Source organism: Bos indicus, chromosome 2 (genome assembly GCF_029378745.1).
Source record: "Bos indicus isolate NIAB-ARS_2022 breed Sahiwal x Tharparkar chromosome 2, NIAB-ARS_B.indTharparkar_mat_pri_1.0, whole genome shotgun sequence".
Classification (NCBI taxonomy): Eukaryota; Metazoa; Chordata; class Mammalia; order Artiodactyla; family Bovidae; genus Bos; species Bos indicus.
Window position 1 is genome coordinate 119,850,723 of NC_091761.1, and position 21,505 is coordinate 119,872,227.

Sequence of the window (21,505 nt, forward strand, 5' to 3'; positions counted from 1 at the left end):
TTCTCCTCATAGCTCAGTTGATAAAGAATCCGCTTGCAATGCAGGAGACCCCTATTCAATTCCTGGGTCGGAAAGATCCACTGGAGAAGGGAGGAATAGGCTGCCCACTCCAGTATTCTTGGGCTTCCCTTGTGGCTCAGCTGGTTAAGAATCTGCCTACAATGTGGGAGACCTGGGTTCAGTCCCTGGAGAAGGGAACTTGCTACCCACTCCAGTATTCTGGCTTGGAGAATTCCATGGACTGTATAGTCCATGGGGTCACAAAGAATCAAACACGACTGAGTGACTTTCACTTTGACTTTCAGGATGTCTCTTGGGCATGTGGATTGTTTCAAGCTGAAAACAATCAGGATCCAAAAGACTCAGGAAGAAACTCTGACTTTACCTTCACTGTCTAAAGAATGTAGATAGATGACCTGCTTCTAAAAGGGAGAGAGCTATCATCACAGATAACTCTAGGATGGACTAGGTATGGTAGACAGGAGGAACCTTTCAAAATCTGTTTTGTTTTTTTAATTCCTGTGTGTGTCCCATTGTCTCTGCCCAGTCCGTACGTTGTAAACATTTGTTTATCAAACATTTGCTTTTCCACCTTCATGTGAATTTCCTTCCTCCCCTTCTAAGTCCTGAATCACTAGCCCAACATTCTCTTTTGTCATTAGCTGAAGATGGTATTTAAAGTGAAGCTTTCAGCCATTTTAGTGAGTTACTCAGCTTTCCTGAGTCTCTCCCATGTTTTGTTTTATTTTCTCCTGTTAATCTATCTCATGACAGTTTAATTCTTAGACCAGAAAAACCTGGAAAGGTAGGAAAAAATTTCTTCCTTCCCAACAATAGGAGTAGGCCTGATTATAGTCTGAGGGGCAACAGACTAGGCTGGCAGCAAGTGAGCTCAAACTGTGGATGAGAACACAGTTGACGCCATACAAGTTACTCTTCCAGAAAATTCTTGTACATACACTGCCTTATAAACTAACATTAGCAAACACATGGCCCTCTGGTACCCATGCTCCCTCCTCAGCTTCCGAAAACCGGGTTTGCCTCTTGATGGGTGTCGAGCCAAAAGACACCACTAATCCAGGGTGGGAGAAGGAAGGATTTATTACTTGCAGCAAGTAGGAATAACATGGGGGATCTTTCCCAAAGCAGTGTCTCCCCAGATAGCAAAATTGGGGACGTTTTAAGTTAGGATGCATGCAGGCTCCTAAAGGGGCTTCAGCCAAGGAGGGTTCAGCATAGAATTGGGGCAGAAGTTGGCAGAGTCCATATGATAGTTGATTGAAGTCACAGGCATCAGAAAAGGTCAACATCATCATTCATAGGTTCCAGTTAACCTGGTAGTTGAGCATTGTTAAGGGTGGTTGAATTCTGCAAAACAGCTTCAGGCTAATCTTTACCATTGGAACAGAACTAGGAGTCTTTACAACTGATGTATCATCTCCAATCTGGTGAAGTTAGCTCCCTGGCCTGGTAATAGCTATTTGTTTTTACCTTCTTTTGTTCCCTTAAAATCAACTACTGAGACCCATTCTTCTGCAAGAGCAAGCACTGTGGCCAGGCTCAGATCATCGAATGGCTTAGGGCTGAAGTGGTTTCTCTTATTTAAGAAAGTCGTGTCTGGCTCGCTACCTCCAGGGACCCCTACCCAATCTACTTACACAGCACCCCCAACACTGAGATATTTCACTCTTCTTTCTTGAGGGGCACAGAGCCAAAGGTCATTCTTCTGTAACTACTTCCTGCTGAGAATGAGCATTGCCATCTCCCTAGTTAGAGGAGTGAAGCTCTCTCTGCTACAGCTAGAGAAGTTTGGGGGTCCACAGAGTAGTGGCTGGATGTACATAGCATTATTCTAGCAGGTGTAGGTGAGGCACAGCAGGAGAGGCAGTTAACAGCAGCTTTGCAGCTTCACTGGCAGAGTCTTGTGCCAAGAGCCCCCTGACCCAAACTGTTATCTCTAAACTGGGAAGAGGATCCTTCAGAGGAGATTTAATTTTTTTTTCATATACATCATGAGGTTTGTCACATTAGAAACTCATCAGGTATAAAACCTAGCATTCAGTATGTCTTATAAGTTCCTCCTTGAACAGCTGTTAAAATATCAAGGGCCGCGCAGTTCTAGAGGATGACTTTTTGTATCATAGAAACTTCTGAGTTCATCAGATTGACAGCCTGATTACTATCATTGTAAGTATCGTTCTTACTGAGTTCAGTTCAGTTCAGTCACTCAGTCGTGTCTGACCCTTTGCGATCCCATGAATCGCAGCACACCAGGCCTCCCTGTCCATCACCATCTCACGGAGTTCACTCAGACTCACGTCCATCAAGTCAGTGATGCCATCCAGCCATCTCATCCTCTGTCGTCCCCTTCTCCTCCTGCCCCCAATCCCTCCCAGCATCAGAGTCTTTTCCAATGAGTCAGCTCTTCGCATGAGGTGGCGGAAGTACTGGAGTTTCAGCTTTAGCATCATTCCTTCCAAAGAAATCCCAGGGCTGATCTCCTTTAGAATGGACTGGATGGATCTCCTTGCAGTCCAAGGGACTCCCAAGAGTCTTCTCCAACACCACAGTTCAAAAGCATCAATTCTTCGGCGCTCAGCTTTCTTCACAGTCCAACTCTCATATCCATACATGACCACAGGAAAAACCATAGCCTTGACTAGACGGACCTTTGTTGGCAAAGCAATGTCTCTGCTTTTCAATATGCTGTCTAGGTTGGTCATAACTTTCTTCCAAGGAGTAAGCATCTTTTAATTTCATGGCTGCAGTCACCATCTGCAGTGATTTTGGAGCCCCGTGTGCGTGAATGATGATGTCCTCTAGTTTTTTTTTTTTTTTTTAATGCATTTTTTTTCCTTAATAGCAAAAGCAGATATACATTCAAGAGGCCATTAAACAGGCCACTTCGGTCACTATAAACTTTAAGGTAAATCATGTATTAGCTGGAATGGCTTCCCAATACCTAACTCAGTTCATGAAAATTTATTTTATCATTTTTCCTTTTGATTACAAATCCCTTGGTAGGTCAGATTTGTCCCTCAGTGCCAGGGTGATTGCTGCCTGGCATCCATCATGTCCCTTGGTGCCACGCCTCCTTTTTGTTTATAAATAGTGGCCGAGTTGTCCCTCTTGGGGGACAACTCATCAGATACAGTGAACAAGCTCAGTTCAGTTCAGTTCAGTTCAGTCGCTCAGTCGTGTCCGACTTTTCGTGACCCCATGAATCACAGCACGCCAGGCCTCCCTGTCCATCACCAACTCCCAGAGTTCACTCAGACTCACGTCCATTGAGTCAGTGATGCCATCCAGCCATCTCATCCTCTGTCGTCCCTTCTCCTCTTGCCCCCAATCCCTCCCAGCATCAGAGTCTTTTCCAATAAGTCAGCTCTTCGCATGAGGTGGCCAAAGTACTGGAGTTTCAGCTTTAGCATCATTCCTTCCAAAGAAATCCCAGGGCTGATCTCCTTCAGAATGGACTGGTTGGATCTCCTTGCAGTCCAAGGGACTCTCAAGAGTCTTCTCCAACACCACAGTTCAAAAGCATCCATTCAGAGGTATGTTAATAGGGAAACATTTTATAAGCTATATGTTGTATCAGTTATACTGAATTGTCACACAGACATCATACATGTGCTTTTAGCAGTAGACTTAAAGCAAGCAATGATATTTGTTGTTATATGTCACACAGTAGTTATACTCTGTGACAGTTTCACTGGATAATTTTCTTTAGTTTTGTTGTGCGTGCACTAGTTAAGAGTACTTGATAAGGCTGCTGGGAATCTAGTCTTCCATTTTTAGAGGAATCAGGTAGAGACAAAAGATTAATGTCTCAATCCTACCCTCAAAGGTATAATTTACTAAGTTGGTGTAGGTTATAATTAGCTTAAGGGGAAAGGTATCTTTATATCTGGAAAACAGATTAAAAGCCAACGATATTTCTTTGGGAAAGATCCCCAGTGATCTCCTTACTTGCCGCAAGTAATAACTCCTTCCTTCTCCTGTCCTTTGGCTTGGTTGCATCTTTTGGCCAACATCCACCCAGAGGCAAACCCAGCTTTTGGGTAACAGGCCCAGCCGGGCCACAGCGCGAGAGGACACAGCTAGGTCTAAATGTGGCTGACAGTGTCTCCATATTGTCACTTACTCTTTGATCCTACCATGGTCTTCTCTGTTCTTTAGGAAGGGACCTGTGCCTCACTCTGTCACCACTGGCCTGGCCAAGAGTGGGCCCAGCAGAGGATACCCCCGCTTGCTCCTCATGAGCCACCGCCCTCACTGCCTCTGCCCTCTGCAGTCACCAGCACCTCCCCATCACAGACATATTGCCAGCGGCCTTTCCTCACTGTCTTCGAGTACTGCCTTTTTCTGCCCAGTTTCTTTTTGGATATGTTTCTCTTGGTACCTTTGACTTTTTTCACCCCTGGGCCCTCCCTACCCCAGGGGGGTTGCCTCGTGTTCACAGTAAGAAGAAGCAGAAATCCATGCACCCCCCTACCCCTGATCATCACAGCAGCCTGGTTTTGTTCCAATCAGGAAAATGTTTCTTTCTTCCTATTATGTTTTGTTTTTATTGAATTATAGTTGATTTACAATGTTTTATTTTCTGGTGTATAGCAAAGTGGTTCAGCTATATATATATATATATATATATATATATATATGAATATATGTATTCTTTTTCATCATAGGTTATTACAAAATATTGAATATAGTTTCCTGTGCTATATAGTAGGACCTTGTTATTTATCTGTTTTATATACAGTAGTCTGTATCTGCTAATCTTGAACTCCCATCCCTCCCCTGCTTTCCCCTTTGGTAACCACAGATTTGTTTTCTGTGTCTGTGAGTCTGTTTTGTAAAGAAGTTCATTTTTCTGATATTGTTTTTTGAACCAAATAGTTTATATACAGAAGCCCAAAGCTGTAGTGGAAGTGATTTTGTATCTAATTAAAATTAAAATTACAAATTAACCCCATTAGCAGTTTTTTGAACCAAATATTTCTTAATGAGACACTGACTTTTTTTAGAAGATTAAAATTTTAAATACATTTGAATGGAAATTAATAGTTTTCAAATGATATGGTTTCCTCACGACTTTGTATCTATTAAATAGAAAGTCAATATTGTATTTTCTTTACTTCACTGTCTGTCTCTTTTGTGACCTTTAGCAAGATATAATAAAAAATAACACTTGATTTTGAGTCTTAGGTCTTTAGCACAGATCTGATCCTGGCCACCACTTAGGAGTTAGCATGACTTCACAAATCCCCAACCTCTTCTCTCAATGTAAAAGGGGCCAAATAACATACTTCAGGTGTGTTGGACTTCCTAGGTGGCAAAGAACCTGCCTGCCAATGCAAGAGATATAAGACATGCAGGTTAGAGTCAGCAAGATCCCCTGAGGAGGGCATGGCAACCCACTCCAGTATTCTTGCCTGGAGAATCCCATGTACAGAGAAGCCTGGTGGGATACAGTCCATGGGGTCACAGAGAGTCAGCCATGACTGGAGGGATTTAGCATGCACGCACATCCAGGTGTGTTAGAGAGATTTGAGACGGTTGGAGGTGTGAGAGCTCTGCCACTGAGCAGAGCCAGGTGGTCCGTGGTGTCAAGCCACTTCCTGTCCTACCTGGTACCAGAAAGTAGGTCTTGAGGTAGACAATATTTTCTCCTTTCTAACTAGGTTTTTTTTTCCCCCACGAGCCGGATACCTTCAGTGGATATTGGCACGTTGTTTAATCCAACATCCTAAATAGCAGTGTCCTAGAGTGTATGCAGGAAGCTTGCCGCCTGCAGAAAGAGAGTGACCCAAATCCTGTGATGAAATGAATGGCAGAGGAAGGCCATGATTCTTCCCTGAAGGGTTCTGTTTACGAAGCTCCTTGTGGCTTTTTTGCTTTTTCCATGAAAAACTCTTTGTCTTTTTGTCTTCTGCCACTGGCCCTGGTTACAAACAGGGCGTTGATGTGAATCCAGTTTCCAAATTGGAAATTAATGAGGTGTCCCATCCAGAGAGGCCTTCCTCCCGTTCTGTAGGGCGCACTGGCCCTGGGAACCGATGCCCCCGCCCAGCCAGGTCTCTGCTTTCCTGTTGACCTTCGCTGGGTGAGGGGGCCATGGGCATCCTTGCCGCTTCACCACAATCTGGTTTCTTGGCCTGAGAGTTTTTTTAGTCCGTGTGTCAGGTGTGACTTTCAGAATCAATGGGTTGTTTTTAAGCTGCCTGACCGTCTCTGGGCCAGGAAGTTCTTACTGGCTCTTCAGAGCTCCTACTTCAGCCCTTCGTATGTTCAAAAAGAAGGTGCAGATTTTCTGGAACGGAGGCATTAAGGGAGGGGCGGCCCAAGTAAGGTGACAGAGTTGTGGGAAGCTTCTCATCAGGGCTGAGTCCCAGGTTTGCTGGTGTTCAAGTTCTCATTGACAGATAAGGAGACAAACCGAAGGGGCAGTGGGACCAGTGAGGAAGAAGAGGCAGACTGAGCAGTGCCACCCTTGTGAGTGGCTAGCGAGTTTTGATCAGGAGTGGGGGATTTCAGGTTTTGCCAAGTTACAGTGAACATGTTTTAAGAACTCCTCGGGATTCAAAGTGGCCCCTGGTCAGGGCCCAGCACTACAGAAGAGGGTTCAGAGGGAGCCACTGAGCTGTTTAGACCCAGGATACATAGACATTGGGGTGGCAGAGTATCTAGGAACCTCATGGAACTTACTGCAAAAGTTTGTCCATAAATACTTCAAGGGAGAGGGTCTGGACCTGTCACTAGCTTTTTAAAGTAGTTCTTGACTCACCAGTTTGTGTGAAAATGGATGCCCAGTCACGGTGATCCGAGTCTCCCCACCCTGTGTGCAGTGGTGACCCCTGGTACATATGTAGGACTTTCCTGTGTCTTCTAGGAAAAGGGGACAAAACCCCCAAGAGGCCAGATACCCTCTGACCCGGATGCCTGAGGGAGTGTGTGAAAAAAAGAGCAGTGGAACCGAATGAAAAGGGACATTTCCCCAAGCTAAAGACAGACTGTCCAGCAAAATGTTGACACACGGAAGGAGGAGGATTGACTGACTGGGTTTGGAATGAGTCGTAGAAAAGGAAACAAGCTGAGTCTCCAGGGGAAATCTTTGAGACCACAAGAATGAAGAGGTCGTGGCCCCGTCATCCTAGAGGAGGTTGGAGCAGCTCCACGAGTGGGAAGTTTTCAGGAAATATGGCTGTGACGGAGGGACAAGCATGGGCTGACCTTGAAAGGGGCTCTTCTGGGGACCTGCACACACTGCTTCCCCTAGGACTGCTGGGCAGTTGCTCTAATTGCCCTTACAATTTCTTCTGCATTCAGTGCATGCGCGCATGTGTGCACACACACACACACACACACACAGTCCCTGGAATTGCCTCTACAATTTCTCCTGCGTTCAGCACATACACACACATCTCCTGAGAGCCAAAGTCAGGACCCGCTTGCCACAGCAGAAGAGTCATCAGCATAATATTTTGAGTTGCTTGTATTTTGAGATGAGAGTAGTTTTTAAAATAATTCAGAAAGTATATTTTGAGGGTTTCCTTTTTTTTTTTTAAGAACATTAAAGTCTGATATTCTAGATCAAGACTCTTCATAATAAGGCTCTTTGCACCAAACCAAAGAAAAACGTGAGTGGTTTCTATTGTTCACTTCCCCGTGCTTAATGGTTGCCATTATAAAGAGTAGTGGTTCTTCCTTCAAGGAAGGAGAGGGTGTCAGAGTGGTCTCTCTAGCTCTTCAGGTAGGAGCTGTGTGCCCTCGAATTCTCATGGTATGGACAGCTGTGGGCCGGGCCCTCCCTGTTCCCCACCGGGGAAAACCTAATAACCCTTCAGACAGGTGTTTTCAGGAAGCCTTGTCTCTGGAGTTGCGACCGGAATGGTTTAGCTGGTAAAGGGGGAAGGGGGCGGGGGGGTGCTCAAGTAAAAAAAAAAATAAAAACTGGTACTCGTCCCTCCTCGTTTCCTCAGTCTCTGTAGAATGTGTACAGATGAATGGTTGCATGAAAGAAAAAGCTGAAGGAAAAAAAAAAATTCTCCCTCACAATCCGTCCATCTCTGCAGATCCTCGCTGAATGGTTTGGCCGGACCATCATCCGCTCCTGCACCAAACTGAGCTACGAGCACGCGCAGAGCATGATTGAAAGCCCGACCAGGAGAATCCCGGAGAGGGAGCTGCCTGCCATCTCCCCCGAGCACACGTGTGACGAGGTGCACCGGGCTGTCTTGAACCTCCACGGAGTCGCGAAGGAGTTACGCCGACAGCGGTTTGCAGACGGCGCACTGCGTCTGGATCAGGTCAGTCGCTTCCTCTTTTCAACGCCGCCTACAGACCTGACTTCCGCCAAAGCCACGTGTGTGCGAGAATTAGCATAGCAGCCCTGGGGCTTGCCCCTCTGTCCTTTCCTCAGTCTCTGCCTTCAGATAATGGCCTCTGAGGCAGGCGGGAACCGCCTCCCTCGCGACTCTGCAGACACCCGGGGCCTTATGACGTGAGCCTGCTGGTCCTGTGGCAGAAGCCTCTTCCCTCAGCTCAACTCTGGCATTCCCTGAAGTTTGCCCACCCTCTTGTTTATTTCTCTTTCCACAATCCCTCCCTGAATGAACCCCTGTATTCTTATTTTAACTTCTTCGTGTCCAACTCTCTGTGACCCCATGGACTGTAGCCCACCAGGCTCCTCTGTCCATGGACAAGAGTACTGGAAGTGGGTAGCCATTCTCTTCACCAGGGACTCTTCCCGACCCAGGGATCGAACCAGGGTCTTCCGCGTCTCCTGTTTTGCAGGTGGATTCTTAACCGCTGAGCCATCAGGGAAGCTCATTTCTTATTTGAGCTATCAGTTATATGCTGAGGACACCAACATTAGTTTCTCCATCCCTGCCCTCCTTCCCCAGGCCCTACATCTGCCACCGGAAACTCCTCACCTGGCGCTCGCTGTCCCTTCTGCCTGACACAGTGACCAATACCCACAGGGAGCTGCACATGTGGACTGTATTCCCTTCCACCTCGGCTCCCTCCAGGGGAGCTGTGTGTTTCAATGGTCAGCCTTCTTTACCCCCATCCTGGCTATGCCGGTTGTACATGTTGTAATTACTCACTGTAACTGAATATTAGATACACTGATCAAATAAGAACATTTTTTAAAGCTGCCGTTCCTGTGAAAACTAAGTTAAATTGTTTGCAAACACTTGATGAAGATAAATCTTCAGAAATTGTGCTGTTTGGGTGTGATGACTATAAAAAGGAGGGGGGAAATCAAAATTCACGAGGAACTTTGTACTCAGATTGCATTATAGATATCTAAGCTCTCTCTTAATGAAACAAAAATGATAAATTATAGGCAATGAAGTATGCATAGTTTATCAGAAAAAAAGTATGTAAAAATCCGACTAGCATAGTCTTTTGTAAAAGTGAGGGTGAATTGAAGTGAAGTTGCTGTCGTGTCCAACTCTTTGTGACCCCATGGACTGTAGCCTACCAGGCTCCTCGTCCATGGGATTTTCCAGGCAAGAGTACTGAAGTGGGTTGCCATTCCTTTTCCAGAGGATCTTCCTGACCCAGGGATCAAACCCAGGTCTCCCACATTGTAGGCAGATGCTTTACCGTCTGAACCACCAGGGAAATCCTAAAAGTGAGTGGATGTGCATTTATATAAATTTGTTGTTATTGTTCAGTCACTTAGTCATGTCCGACTCTTTGTGATCCTATGGACTGCAGCACGCCAGGCCTCCGAGTCCATCACCATCTCCCAGAGCTTGCTCAAATTCATGTCCATTGAGTCAGTGATGCCATCCAACCATCTCATCCTCCTTCGTCCTCTTCTCCTACTGTCTTCAATCTTTCCCAGCATCAGGGCTTTTTCCAATGAATTGGCTCTTTAAATCAGGTGGCCAAAGTACTGAAGCTTCAGTTTCAGCATCAGCCTTCCAGTGAATATTCAGGGTTGATTTCCTTTAGGATTGATTGGTTTGATCTCCTTCCTGTCCAAGGGACTCTCAAGCATATTTTCTAGCACCACAGTTCAAAAGCATTATATAAATTAAGTTAAACAAATGTTTAGTTATGTATGATTCCCCTCCTCAGCCAGCTTCTGGAAAAGCTAACCCACCACCACTTCAAGCACATCAAGTGAGAGAGTTCCGTTACACCATTTTAGAGACCCTTCCCCATCAGATCATTATAAAATTGGATTAATTAAATATGTTAAATACTCTAAATACTGTAAAAGACCATCAGTGATCTCAACTTGCATTAGGAGGTGTCAGTGTAGAAGAATGATCACAGTTTCAGATTGCTGCTGATCTGTTGGCATGTCTTAGAGTGAGAATTTTATTGCTGAAAATAACTTTTTTTTTTTCAATTATTTTTATTGGAGAATAGTTGATTTACAGTGTTGTGTTAGTTTCTCCTGTTCAGCAAAGTGAATCAATTATACATATACATATATCCACTCTTTTAGATTCTGTTCTCATATTGTCATTACAGAGTATTGAGTAGAACTTCCTGTGCTATACAGTAGGTCGTTATTAGTTATCTGTTTCATATATAATAGTGTGTATATGTCAATCCCAATGAAAATAATTTGAGGTACTTGTTTCATCAGCCCTCTCAACTTGTAGATTAGAAGCTGAAGTCCTCAAAGGTTAAATGAATTTCTTAATATGCAAGCAATCCAGATAGCCAACTCTTCTTTCACTTTTCTTCCATTTACACCATGCTGACTTGAGAGAAAGAAGTTTCCCTTCCAAGTGAGAAGAAAACCCTGAAGTCCTAATTAGGTTCCAGGTAATTAAGGTTTGAAAATAATGGAATTGCATCCTTGGGGCTGATTCCTTGGCTCCAGCTCAGTGGGTAAAGAACCCACCTGCCAGTGCAGGAGACGCAGGAGAGGCAGGTTCAATCCCTGGGTCGGGAAGATCCCCTGGAGGGGGAAATGGCAACCCACTCCAATACTCTTGCTGGGACAATCCCATGGTCAGAGGAGTCTGGTGGGCTACAGTCCATAAGGTCGCAAAGAGGAGGATGCAACTAGACTTATGGCACGCCAGAAAACAAGTTTGTGGACCACAGCTTTGGAAGAAGGGGCACATTGGTCTCCTGCGGCAGGTTCCTGGCAAGATCGTTGATTAATCAGCCAGACAGCCCATCCAGCAGTCCCTGCGTTTGTTCCCCTTTGCCTGCTGCCTGCATCTGCCCTCACAAAAATCCATTTTTCCCCAGTGCCTTCAGCACAGCCTGCTGTTTGGAGTTGCCCTCTGATGCTTTGTGTGCCCCAGTTCACTGTGTCCACATTTTTGGTGACAGGTCTAAAAAAATATGTCCTTCTAGCCTCCTGTAAGAGGAGACAACATCTGTGTCCTGCTGCATGGCCTTGAATGCAGAACAAACCTGCTAAGCCAGAAATTTCCCCTTTCCAAGACATGTGTTTACCCTGATGATCTCCAGAATGAGTGAGGTGGAGGACACCAGCATGGGGCCTGTTTGTTGAGTCGAGGGGAGACTGGTTCAGAGGTCACAGTAACTACACAAACACAGAGCAACTTGATCACCGGGTGACTGCAGGCAGCAGCTTAGTCCAGAGCTGCCTGGCCCACATGTGAGACAGTGTATTCCCCGAGTTACAGGCTGCCTGGGCTGGCTCCTGTCCCCTGGGACCCTGGGACCACCTGCCTGCAGTCCTGTGCACTTACCCAGTGTACGCTCAAGTATTAGCAAGTTCTGTGTGACCTGTGGTGTGAGACACACTGGGAAGCACTGCCTTTGGGTCGGATTGCTGAGAGGTCCTAGCTCAGGAAAGTGACACTCCGATGTTTCTCTGCCCCAAAGGTCAGGTCAGGTGCCAAGTGTGTTCTATTTGCTTTTTGGTTGGTTGAGTTGAAAAATATCCCCTTTTCTGCTGCCATGTTAAATCTAGAATTTAACACAGATACTTGTGTTATTTATTTATGACAAGTGCTCAGTTGCTAAGTTGTGTCTGACTCTTTGTGACCCCATACGCTGGAGCCTGCCAGGCTCCTCTGTCCATGGAACTTTCCAGGCAAGAATACTGGAATGGGTAGCCATTTCCTTCTCCAGGGGATCTTCCTGACGCAGGGATCAAACTCGCATCTCCTCCATTAGCAGGCAGATTCTTTACCACTGAGCCACCAGGGAACACACACCACTCTTGTTTCTTAAAAAGTGTTCAGTTTTGGTGGCCTGCTCCCTCCTAGGGGTAAAAGTGACCCTGCCTGACTCCAAAGTGATAGGATGACAAGGCCTCAACACCTTTTGGAGTTGTGGCCTGAGCCATTTCCTTTAGAAAGGTCGGCAAGGGAGGGTAGTGGGGTGCCAAATAGAGCCCCCAAACAAAGACATCTTAGGGAGTACTGACTGTTTTCAGGAAACTACAGCTTTCTGGTGCTTTTCCTTCAGCCTGCCCGTCCTCAGTCAGGTGAGAGTGCTTAGAGGCCACCCTGTGTGAGGGCTTCTAGAGAAGCAAGCATGACTGCAGGAGGGAAACAGCACCGCGTCCGGAGTCCCTGCAGGCAGGCAGGGCATGTGAACAGCTCCTGCTGAGCCGCTGACTTTCTGGGTTTAGAGAAAGTTGTAGTGAAGAAAGTTTGATGTTTCCATCTTCTTAACTTTGGAGGCAAAGTCGTCCAAACTAATGGAACCTTTACTAAATTCTCAGCTGCATCTTATGTGGATCCCACATAGTACAGTTTTGAAGCCCAAACTTAAAGCAGTTTCTTTGAGTGGACTTGATTATAAAGATCAACTTGGTGGAAACAGTTTTTAAATGCCTTGGGACCCAGGCTGCTGTAGAAGGTATCATGGATGACCTTGACCCTGCCCAGCCTTTAAGGCAGGCTCTGCAGACTTCCTGTAGGGAAGCAGTTTAGGGAAAGAGCAAGTTAGCCAAGACGGCATGGTCAGACTCTCTTGCCTCACAGACTCTTGCTCTTGCCCCACGTTTTGTAAATAATGGTTCCGTAATAGCTGAGATCGCTTATAGCACTGCACGTGTGTCACGAGTTACTCACTTGGCCACCGGCTACTTTTGTTCTGTAAGCATATATAAGCTCCACCTGGAAAGCCCTTGTGGTTAGGTTAGGTTATGTTCTGTCTGCAGTTCCTACGGCTCCTTAAGTCTTCTTCCAACCTCTTAGCTCATGCCTTGCCTACCTTGGGTTCAGCAAACAGTGCACACAGTGAGATACAGCATGGCAACCAGATAGAAACTCTTGTTGTCATTCAGTCACTCAGTCGTGTCTGACTCTGCATCCCCACGGACTGGCAGCACACCAGGCTTCCCTGTCTCCACTCTCTCCTGAAGTTTCCTCAAGTTCATGTCCACTGAGTCAGTGATGCTATCTAACCGTCTCATCCTCTGTCACCCCCTTCTCCTCCTGCTCTCAATCTTCCCAGCATCAGGATCTTTTCCAATGAATTGGCTTTTCACATCAGGTGGCCAAAGTATTGGAGCTTCAGCATCAGTCCTGATTTAGGCTTTGTGGGCAAAAACAAGACCAGGAGCTGACTGTGGCTCAGATCATGAACTCCTTATTGCCAAATTCAGACTTAAATTGAAGAAAGTAGGGAAAACCACTAGACTATTCAGGTATGACCTAAATCAAATCCCTTATGATTATACAGTGAAAGTGAGAAATAGATTTAAGGGCCTAGATCTGATAGAGTGCCTGATGAACTATGGTCGGAGGTTCGTGACATTGTACAGGAGACAGGGATCAAGACCATCCCCATGGAAAAGAAATGCAAAAAAGCAAAATGGCTGTCTGGGGAGGCCTTACAAATAGCTGTGAAAAGAAGAGAAGCGAAAAGCAAAGGAGAAAAGGAAAAACATACCCATCTGAATGCAGAGTTCCACAGAATAGCAAGGAGAGATAAGAAAGCCTTCCTCAGAGATCAATGCAAAGAAATAGAGGAAAACAACAGAATGGGAAAGACTAGAGATCTCTTCAAGAATATTAGAGATACCAAGGGAACATTTCATGCAAAGATAGGCTCAATAAAGGACAGAAATGATATGGACCTAACAGAAGCAGAAGTTATTAAGAAGAGGTGGCAAGAATACACAGAAGAACTGTAAAAAAAGATCTTCACGACCAAGATAATCACGATAGTGTGATCACTCACCTAGAGCCAGACATCCTGGAATGTGAAGTCAAGTGGGCCTTAGAAAGCATCACTATGAACAAAGCTAGTGGAGGTGATGGAATTCCAGTTGAGCTATTTCCAATCCTGAAAGATGATGCTGTGAAAGTGCTGCACTCAATATGGCAGCAAATTTGGAAAACTCAGCAGTGGCCACAGGACTGGAAAAGGTCAGTTTTCGTTCCAATCCCAAAGAAAGGCAATGCCAAAGAATGCTCAAAGTACCACACAATTGGACTCATCTCACACGCTAGTAAAGTAATGCTCAAAATTCTCCAAGCCAGGCTTCAGCAATACGAGAACCATGAACTTCCTGGTGTTCAAGCTGCTTTTAGAAAAGGCAGAGGAACCAGAGATCAAATTGCCAACATCCGCTGGATCATGGAAAAAGCAAGAGAGTTCCAGAAAAACATCCATTTCTGCTTTATTGACTATGCCAAAGCCTTTGACTGTGTGGGTCACAATAAACTGTGGAAAAGTCTGAAAGAGATGGGAATACCAGACCACCTGATCTACCTCTTGAGAAATTTGTATGCAGGTCAGGAAGCAACGGTTAGAACTGGACATGGAACAACAGACTGGTTCCAAATAGGGAAAGGAGTACGTCAAGGCTGTATATTGTCAAGCTGTTTATTTAACTTATATGCAGAGTACATCATGAGAAACACTGGACTGGAAGAAGCACAAGCTGGAATCAAGATTGCTGGGAGAAATCTCAATAACCTCAGATATGCAGATGACACCACCCTTATGGCAGAAAGTGAAGAGGAACTAAAAAGCCTCTTGATGAAAGTGAAAGAGGAGAGTGAAAAAATTGGCTTAAAGCTCAACATTCAGAAAACAAAGATCATGGCATCCGGTCCCATCACTTCATGGCAACTAGATGGGGAAACAGTGTCAGACTTTATTGTTTTGGGCTCCAAAATCACTGCAGATGGTGACTGCAGCCATGAAATTAAAAGACACTTACTCCTTGGAAGGAAAGTTATGACCAACCTAGATAGCATATTCAAAAGCAGAGACATTACTTTGCCAACAAAGGTCCATCTAGTCAAGGCTATGGTTTTTCCTGTGGTCATGTATGGATGTGAGTTGGACTGTGAAGAAGGCTGAGCACCGAAGAATTGATGCTTTTGAACTGTGGTGCTGGAGAAGACTCTTGGGAGTCCCTTGGACTGCAAGGAGATCCAACCAGTCCATTCTGAAGGAGATCAGCCCTGGGATTTCTTTGGAAGGAATGATGCTAAATCTGAAACTCCAGTACTTCCGCCACCTCATGCGAAGAGTTGACTCATTGGAAAAGACTCTGATGCTGGGAGGGATTGGGTGCAGGAGGAGAAGGGGATGACAGAGGATGAGATGGCTGGATGGCATCACTGACTCGATGGATGTGAGTTTGAGTGAACTCCAGGAGTTGGTGATAGACAGGGAGGCTTGGCGTGCTGTGATTTATGGGGTCGCAAAGAGTCAGACACGACTGAGCGACTGAACTGAACTGGGCCATCTGGTCTCTGTCTCAGCTACTCAGCCCTGCTGCCATGGTGTGAAAACAGCCAGGGACAAACAAACAGATGAGCACAGCTGTGTTCCAATACAGCTATAAGGACACTAAGAAGTTTGGATTTCATATAATTTTCATGTCAAAACATAGTATTCTTCCTTTGATTATTTCTGAATCATTTAAAAATGTAAAAACCATTCCTAGCTCATGAGCCATGCAGAAAGTAGGTGGTAGGCCAGAGTTGACCTCTGGTCCATAATATGCTGAGCCCTGCCTAAATGAGATCCAGCTCTCTCCTCAGTCAGCTTTCAGCAGCACGTCACCACTGCACTGGGAAACTGGGCTGGGTCCTGGAGAGCGCTTGTGCTAAGTTACCTCTCGGGATGGTTCCATGCAATTAAGCAAATTATTCCTTTGATTAGTACCATGCTTGGCAGGTCCAGTTGGAGGCCTAAAGGAACGGATCTGTGTAGCCCCAGTCCCCTTACCCTGTTTTCAGTCGGGTAGCTTTCATTAGCCTGAAGCGGAAAGAGCAGTGGTTCTTAATTTCCCACCTCTGCAAGCTTGGCAGCCTCTCACAGTCAGATCTCATCCCACCCACCCCGCCTTCCTGAGCCCATGTGCAGAGACGCTGGCTCCACCGTCTGGTAGGGTGTGCTGAAGTGGCAACTGTCAGAGTGAAGCTTGACTCTGAGCAAGCTCAGTGGCGTTTCTTCCCCAACCCTACCCCTGCTGCTGTATGCAGCAGTGTATTTTGTTGAATTATGCATTTAAAACTACCGTTAAGCATGTTTCTGTTCCTTCTCTGTAATATGGTTGTTCTTAAGAAATGAGCATTCCAGCTTTCTGCTGTTTAATTTTTGTACAGTGTGATAATACGTTCCAGAAAAGGAGAAGGAAATGGCAACCCATTCCAGTGTTCTTGCCTGGAGAATCCTGGGGATGGGGAGCCTGGTGGGCTGCCGTCTATGGGGTCGCACAGGGTCAGACACGACTGAAGCGACTTAGCAGCAGCAGCAAGGAGGATGGAAAATTCAAAGACGCTTGCCCCTTGGAAGGAAATCTATGACAAACCTGCTGCTGCTGCTGCTAAGTCGCTTCAGTCGTGTCCGACCCTGTGCGACCCCATAGATGGCAGCCCATCAGGCTCCACCGTCCCTGACATTCTCCAGGCAAGAACACTGGAGTGGGTTGCCATTTATTTCTCCAATTCAGGAAAGTGAAAAGTGAAAGTGAAGTCACTCAGTCCTGTCCGACTCCTAGTGACCCCACGGACTGCAGCCTACCAGGCTCCTCCGTCCATGGGATTTTCCAGGCAAGAATACTGGAGTGGGGTGCCATTGCCTTCTCCTGACAAACCTAGACAATATATTAAAAAGCAGAGACATCACATTGCCAACAAAAGTCCATCTAGTCAAAGCTATAGTTTTTCCAGTAGTGATGTACGGGTGTGAGAGTTGGACCATAAAGAAAGCTGAGTGCCATAGAATTGATGCTTTTGAACTGTGGTGTTGGAGAAGAATCTTGAGAGTCCCTTGGACAACAAGGAGATCAAACCAGTCAGCCCTAAAGGAAATCAGCCCTGAGTATTCACTGGAAAAACTGATGCAGAAGCTTTAATACTTTGGCCACCCGATGCAAAGAGCCCACTTATTGGAAAATACCCTGATGCTGGGAAAGATTGAAGAGAGAAGGAGAAGGAGGCAGCAGAGGATGAGATGGTTAGAAGCATCCTGACTCAATGGAAGTGAATAAAAGCCAACTGCGGGAGATAGTGGAGGCTAGGGGAACCTGCAGCCAATGGGATCGTGAAGAGTCACACACGACGTAGCAGCTGAGCAACAACAAGGAGGATAGACATGACCATCCTGCCTGGCTCTTCCTGTCTTGTTCCTTATGTCCTCACTTACACACAAGAGACAGCTGTTGATCAGGCGGCTGGATGTGTTGGGAGCCTTGGTCTGTATTTTCTTAGTCACAGGGTCCTCTATTCAGCCTGTCTTCAGGAAATGTTTACTAAGTACAGAAAGCAGGTATGTGGTGGGTGCTGGAAACGAACAGTCCCCGTTCTCAAGTTTTCCGTGCAGTGCAGGAACCAGCAGACCACACAGTAAAGGCACGGTGCAGAGCCGTCCCAGGGGGCATGAGACCGCATGCGAGAGGACGGGCCCCGTCTCGGGATCCAGGATGACGTCCCAGCAGGGATGGTGTGCACAACAAGACTTTAAAAAGCTTGAGGGGCGAGCCAGGCTCTGGATGCAAGGGGGGTGCGTTTCAGGCAAACTGCTATTGCAGGCATGGAAGAGGTGCGAGACGGCACCTTTGGACAGCGTCCAATTGTTCCAGATCGTGGAGTGTGATGAGAGAGGACAGCTATGGGAGAGGGCAGGGGCCAGGCTCGAATTCTGCAGGAGTGGGCATGGGAGCCGTGGGACCATTTCAGACACAGAAGGGACATGAACGGAACTGTGTTCTAGAAGAGCTTACTGGCTGCCTCATGGAGAGTAGACTGAAAGAGAAGAAATAAAAAAGAAAGCTTATATTTCAGGAGAGGAATGATGAGGGCTAGACCTGAGATTGAGAATGTGGGGAGGTAGAAAATTACAGATCGAGAGAGGAAGGAAGATTGGCAAGCCTTGACAAATTGGCAAGCCTTGTCCTAATTAGATGTGGAAGGAAGGGGCGCGGGTGCTGAGGGAGGAGACGTGTTTTGTTTTGTTTTTTGGCTCTGCTGCATCTTCTTTGCTATCGAGGCTTTTCTCTAGTTGCGATGAGAGCTGGGGCTGCTTTTCTATCAGAGCGCAGGCTCTAGGGCATGTGGGCTCAGAAGTTGTGTGGTTCCCAGGCTCCAGAGCACAGGCTCAGTAGTTGTGGTGCACAGGCCTAGTTGCTCTGAGGCATGTGGAATCTTCCCAGACCAGGGATTGAACCTGTGTCTCCTATACTGGCAGGCAGATTCTTTACTACTGAGCCACCAGGGAAGTCCAAGGGAGGAGAGTTGAATCAGGGACTCAGGCTTCAGGTTCGGGCACGTGCATTGATGCAGTACTACAACTGACAAGGACGTACCTTAGATTAGGAGAGCTGAGAAGTACCTGAGTACCTTTGGAGAGGAGAGTTGAGTTTGAGGGGCCACCTGGAGACAGAACAGGTCGAGATGTGGAATAAGCATGTGGGCATAGAGGTCTGGAGGTCGGTCGGTCGATCGGTCGGGCTCACCTAGAGGTAGCCATATGGGAGCCATGTCATCTCTGCCACCATAAGAATCGCTACCCTTCTCTTTCGGGTAGTGATAAACAGCACAGGAGGCTTCTACTAGAAGTTCAGGGTTCTGGTTGAATGTGGACAAGCCATGGAGATCGTTCTAGAACCAGGGAGGCTTGAAGAGTATTTATCACCCTGTCAGATTTCCCCCTCTTTTTTCCATTTACCAGCTTCATGATAATCATATAAGCAGGATTTTCATTTCCATGTGTACATCTCATTTATAAGTAAATCCACAGCCCAGGGTCTGTGCTCTCTTGAGAGGCTCCGGGAGTGAGGTTGGGGAGGGAATAGCCTCGGGCTCCAGCTCTCGGGGGGCATGGGGCACAGGACTTCCCAGTCAGAGGGTGTTGCAGTCCTTCCTTTGAGGGAGAGAGTGACTTAGCGATCACACTTTAATTTCATGTGGAATCAGGGAAAACAGTCCACATTTATGCATCCCAAGGCATGGATGAGACTTGAAAACTTGACCTGGTTGTATATAAACAACACTAATTACACCCACTTGTGTGAGCTGATCACTGTTTATGTCTTGTTAGCATACACATAAAAACTAACGCATATCATTAAGTGTTGGAGTAGGTCTGCTGAGCAGCTTGTTATTATAACCCTAAACTTTCATGTGCTCACCCTCCCTTTAGGCATGTCACATAGTCATTTACTCATAATTTTCAAAAATTAGAAGGAATGCAGGGAGTAGTATTCTGGAAGTTGTTAAAAATACAGACTCAGACATGATTTCTAGCCCTCACTGGACAGATGTTTCTTGGGCTCCTATTGTGTTACAACTACCGCTTCTAGTCCTACAAAGGAGCCTGAGGGCTGTGGAAGACAAACTTTCTTCTACCCTAGAGGTGTTTAGTGAATTTGTGAAGAGCTGAATTTGTGAAGAGCTCTGCACTTACAAGAATCTTCAGCAAGATAAAAGCAAGGGCGTAGTAAGTTGACTTCCCTGGTAGCTCAGTTGGTAAAGAATCTGCCTGCAGTGCAGGAGAACCTGGTTCAATTCCTGGGTTGGGAAGATCTGCTGGAGAGGGGATAGGCTACCCACTACAGTATTCTGGCCTAGAGAATTCCATAGACTGTATCATCCATGGGGTCACAAAGAGTTGGATACGACTAAGCGACTTTCACTTTCTATGTGCTTATGAGAAACTTCAGTAAGATAAAAGCAAGGCATAGTAAGCTGACACAGGGCTAAAGGAATATCCAGCCTCATGGTTCTTAGGTAGATGGAGTTAGTGAAAGCAGGCTGCTTGGGAAGGGCAGTCCAGAATCACAAGATGATCAGAGTGAAAGGCATGCTTGGTGAAGAAGAGCTGAGGGCCAGCCAATGCCCACTCCATCGAGATTCAAGGGATGTGTTCCATCACACTCCTCTCCCATCTGAGTTCTGGACCCACTGAGAAATAGACACACAAGTCAGATTGAGATCAAAATCGCCCAACTATTACTGGTGAAGTTTGGATTAGAGAAAGGCAGCCTGAGCCACTTTAGGCATTTGGAACAGCTCAGAAGTTAATGCTGTAAAAGGAAACTCTGATGGGGCGACTCGAGGGAGGAGGGGTGTATGCTCTTCAGACAGGGAGCTGGGCACCGAGTGCTGGGATGGCCTTTGCGGCTCGGCACCCTCCATTGAGCACCGGTAAGTAGCTGATGCTTCAGCTCTTGGTCAGAATAGCTAGGACGCATCCTCAGCAGAAGGCTGAAGACTGGTGTTTATATAACTTCAGAAAGTAAACATGGCTCCCACTCAACCTCTAGAAGCTTTTCAGCTTGCCCTCTGGCTCTTTCTGCTTGCCTGTTATCCCGGCTCATCTCTTACAGAAGGGAGGACCTTCACCCCTATGCTGCTGCTGCTAAGTCATTTTAGTCATGTCCGACTCTGTGTGACCCCAGAGACGGCAGCCCACCAGGCTCCCCCATCCCTGGGATTCTCCAGGCAAGAACACTGGAGTGGGTTGCCATTTCCTTCTCCAGTGCATGAAGGTGAAAAGTGAAAGTGAAGTCGCTCAGTCATGTCCGACTCCTAGCGACTCCATGGATTGCAGCCTACCAGGCTCATCCGTCCATGGGATTTTCCAGGCATGAGTACTGGAGTAGGTTGCCATTGCCTTCTCCGTCCACCCCTATAGACCTGTCTTAAGTTTTCAGGCAGCTGAAAACTGAAACTCCAAATCCTGCTGCAGAGAAGCTTGCCTTGGCCAGCCCCTCCTGCCCTCCCGCTTAGGGCTCCCAGAGCATCTTATTTACACCCAGCACCTGTCTGGATCATGTTTTCACATTGCTTTCACGTTTTCACATTTTCCATTCGCTTCCCTGTCTCCTTCTCTGAAACTATGAGTTCCCTCGGGCTAAGGACAGCATCTGTTCATCTTTATGTCTCTAGCCGCTGCCCAGTGCTTGTTTTTAAGGGTGTTTCAAGGTCTCTAAGCATCTCTATACACACTGGTCTTTTTGAAAAAAAACAATGGTAGTTATGATCTGGGAGAGGGACTAGCTCTGGAAGAGAGGTGTGCTTATGTAAGAGAAGCAAACACACGTTATGAATCAGAGAGGCTTCCTCCTGTT

At 46.4% G+C, this 21,505-nt stretch overlaps 1 protein-coding gene across 7 annotated transcripts in view; it reads left to right on the forward strand.

Moving 5' to 3' along the window:
• The window catches only part of DIS3L2 (DIS3 like 3'-5' exoribonuclease 2), a 361,340-nt gene that overhangs the window by 260,939 nt on the left and 78,896 nt on the right, over positions 1-21,505 (forward strand). For 6 of the 7 annotated variants that reach the window (XM_070774030.1, XM_070774044.1, XM_070774047.1 and 3 more), the window contains one exon: positions 8,076-8,309. In XM_070774030.1, coding sequence (XP_070630131.1) covers positions 8,076-8,309 — 234 coding nt within the window. Of the gene's footprint in view, positions 1-4,179; positions 5,079-8,075; positions 8,310-21,505 lie in introns of those variants that run through there. The other variant, XM_070774057.1, reaches the window with a different exon arrangement.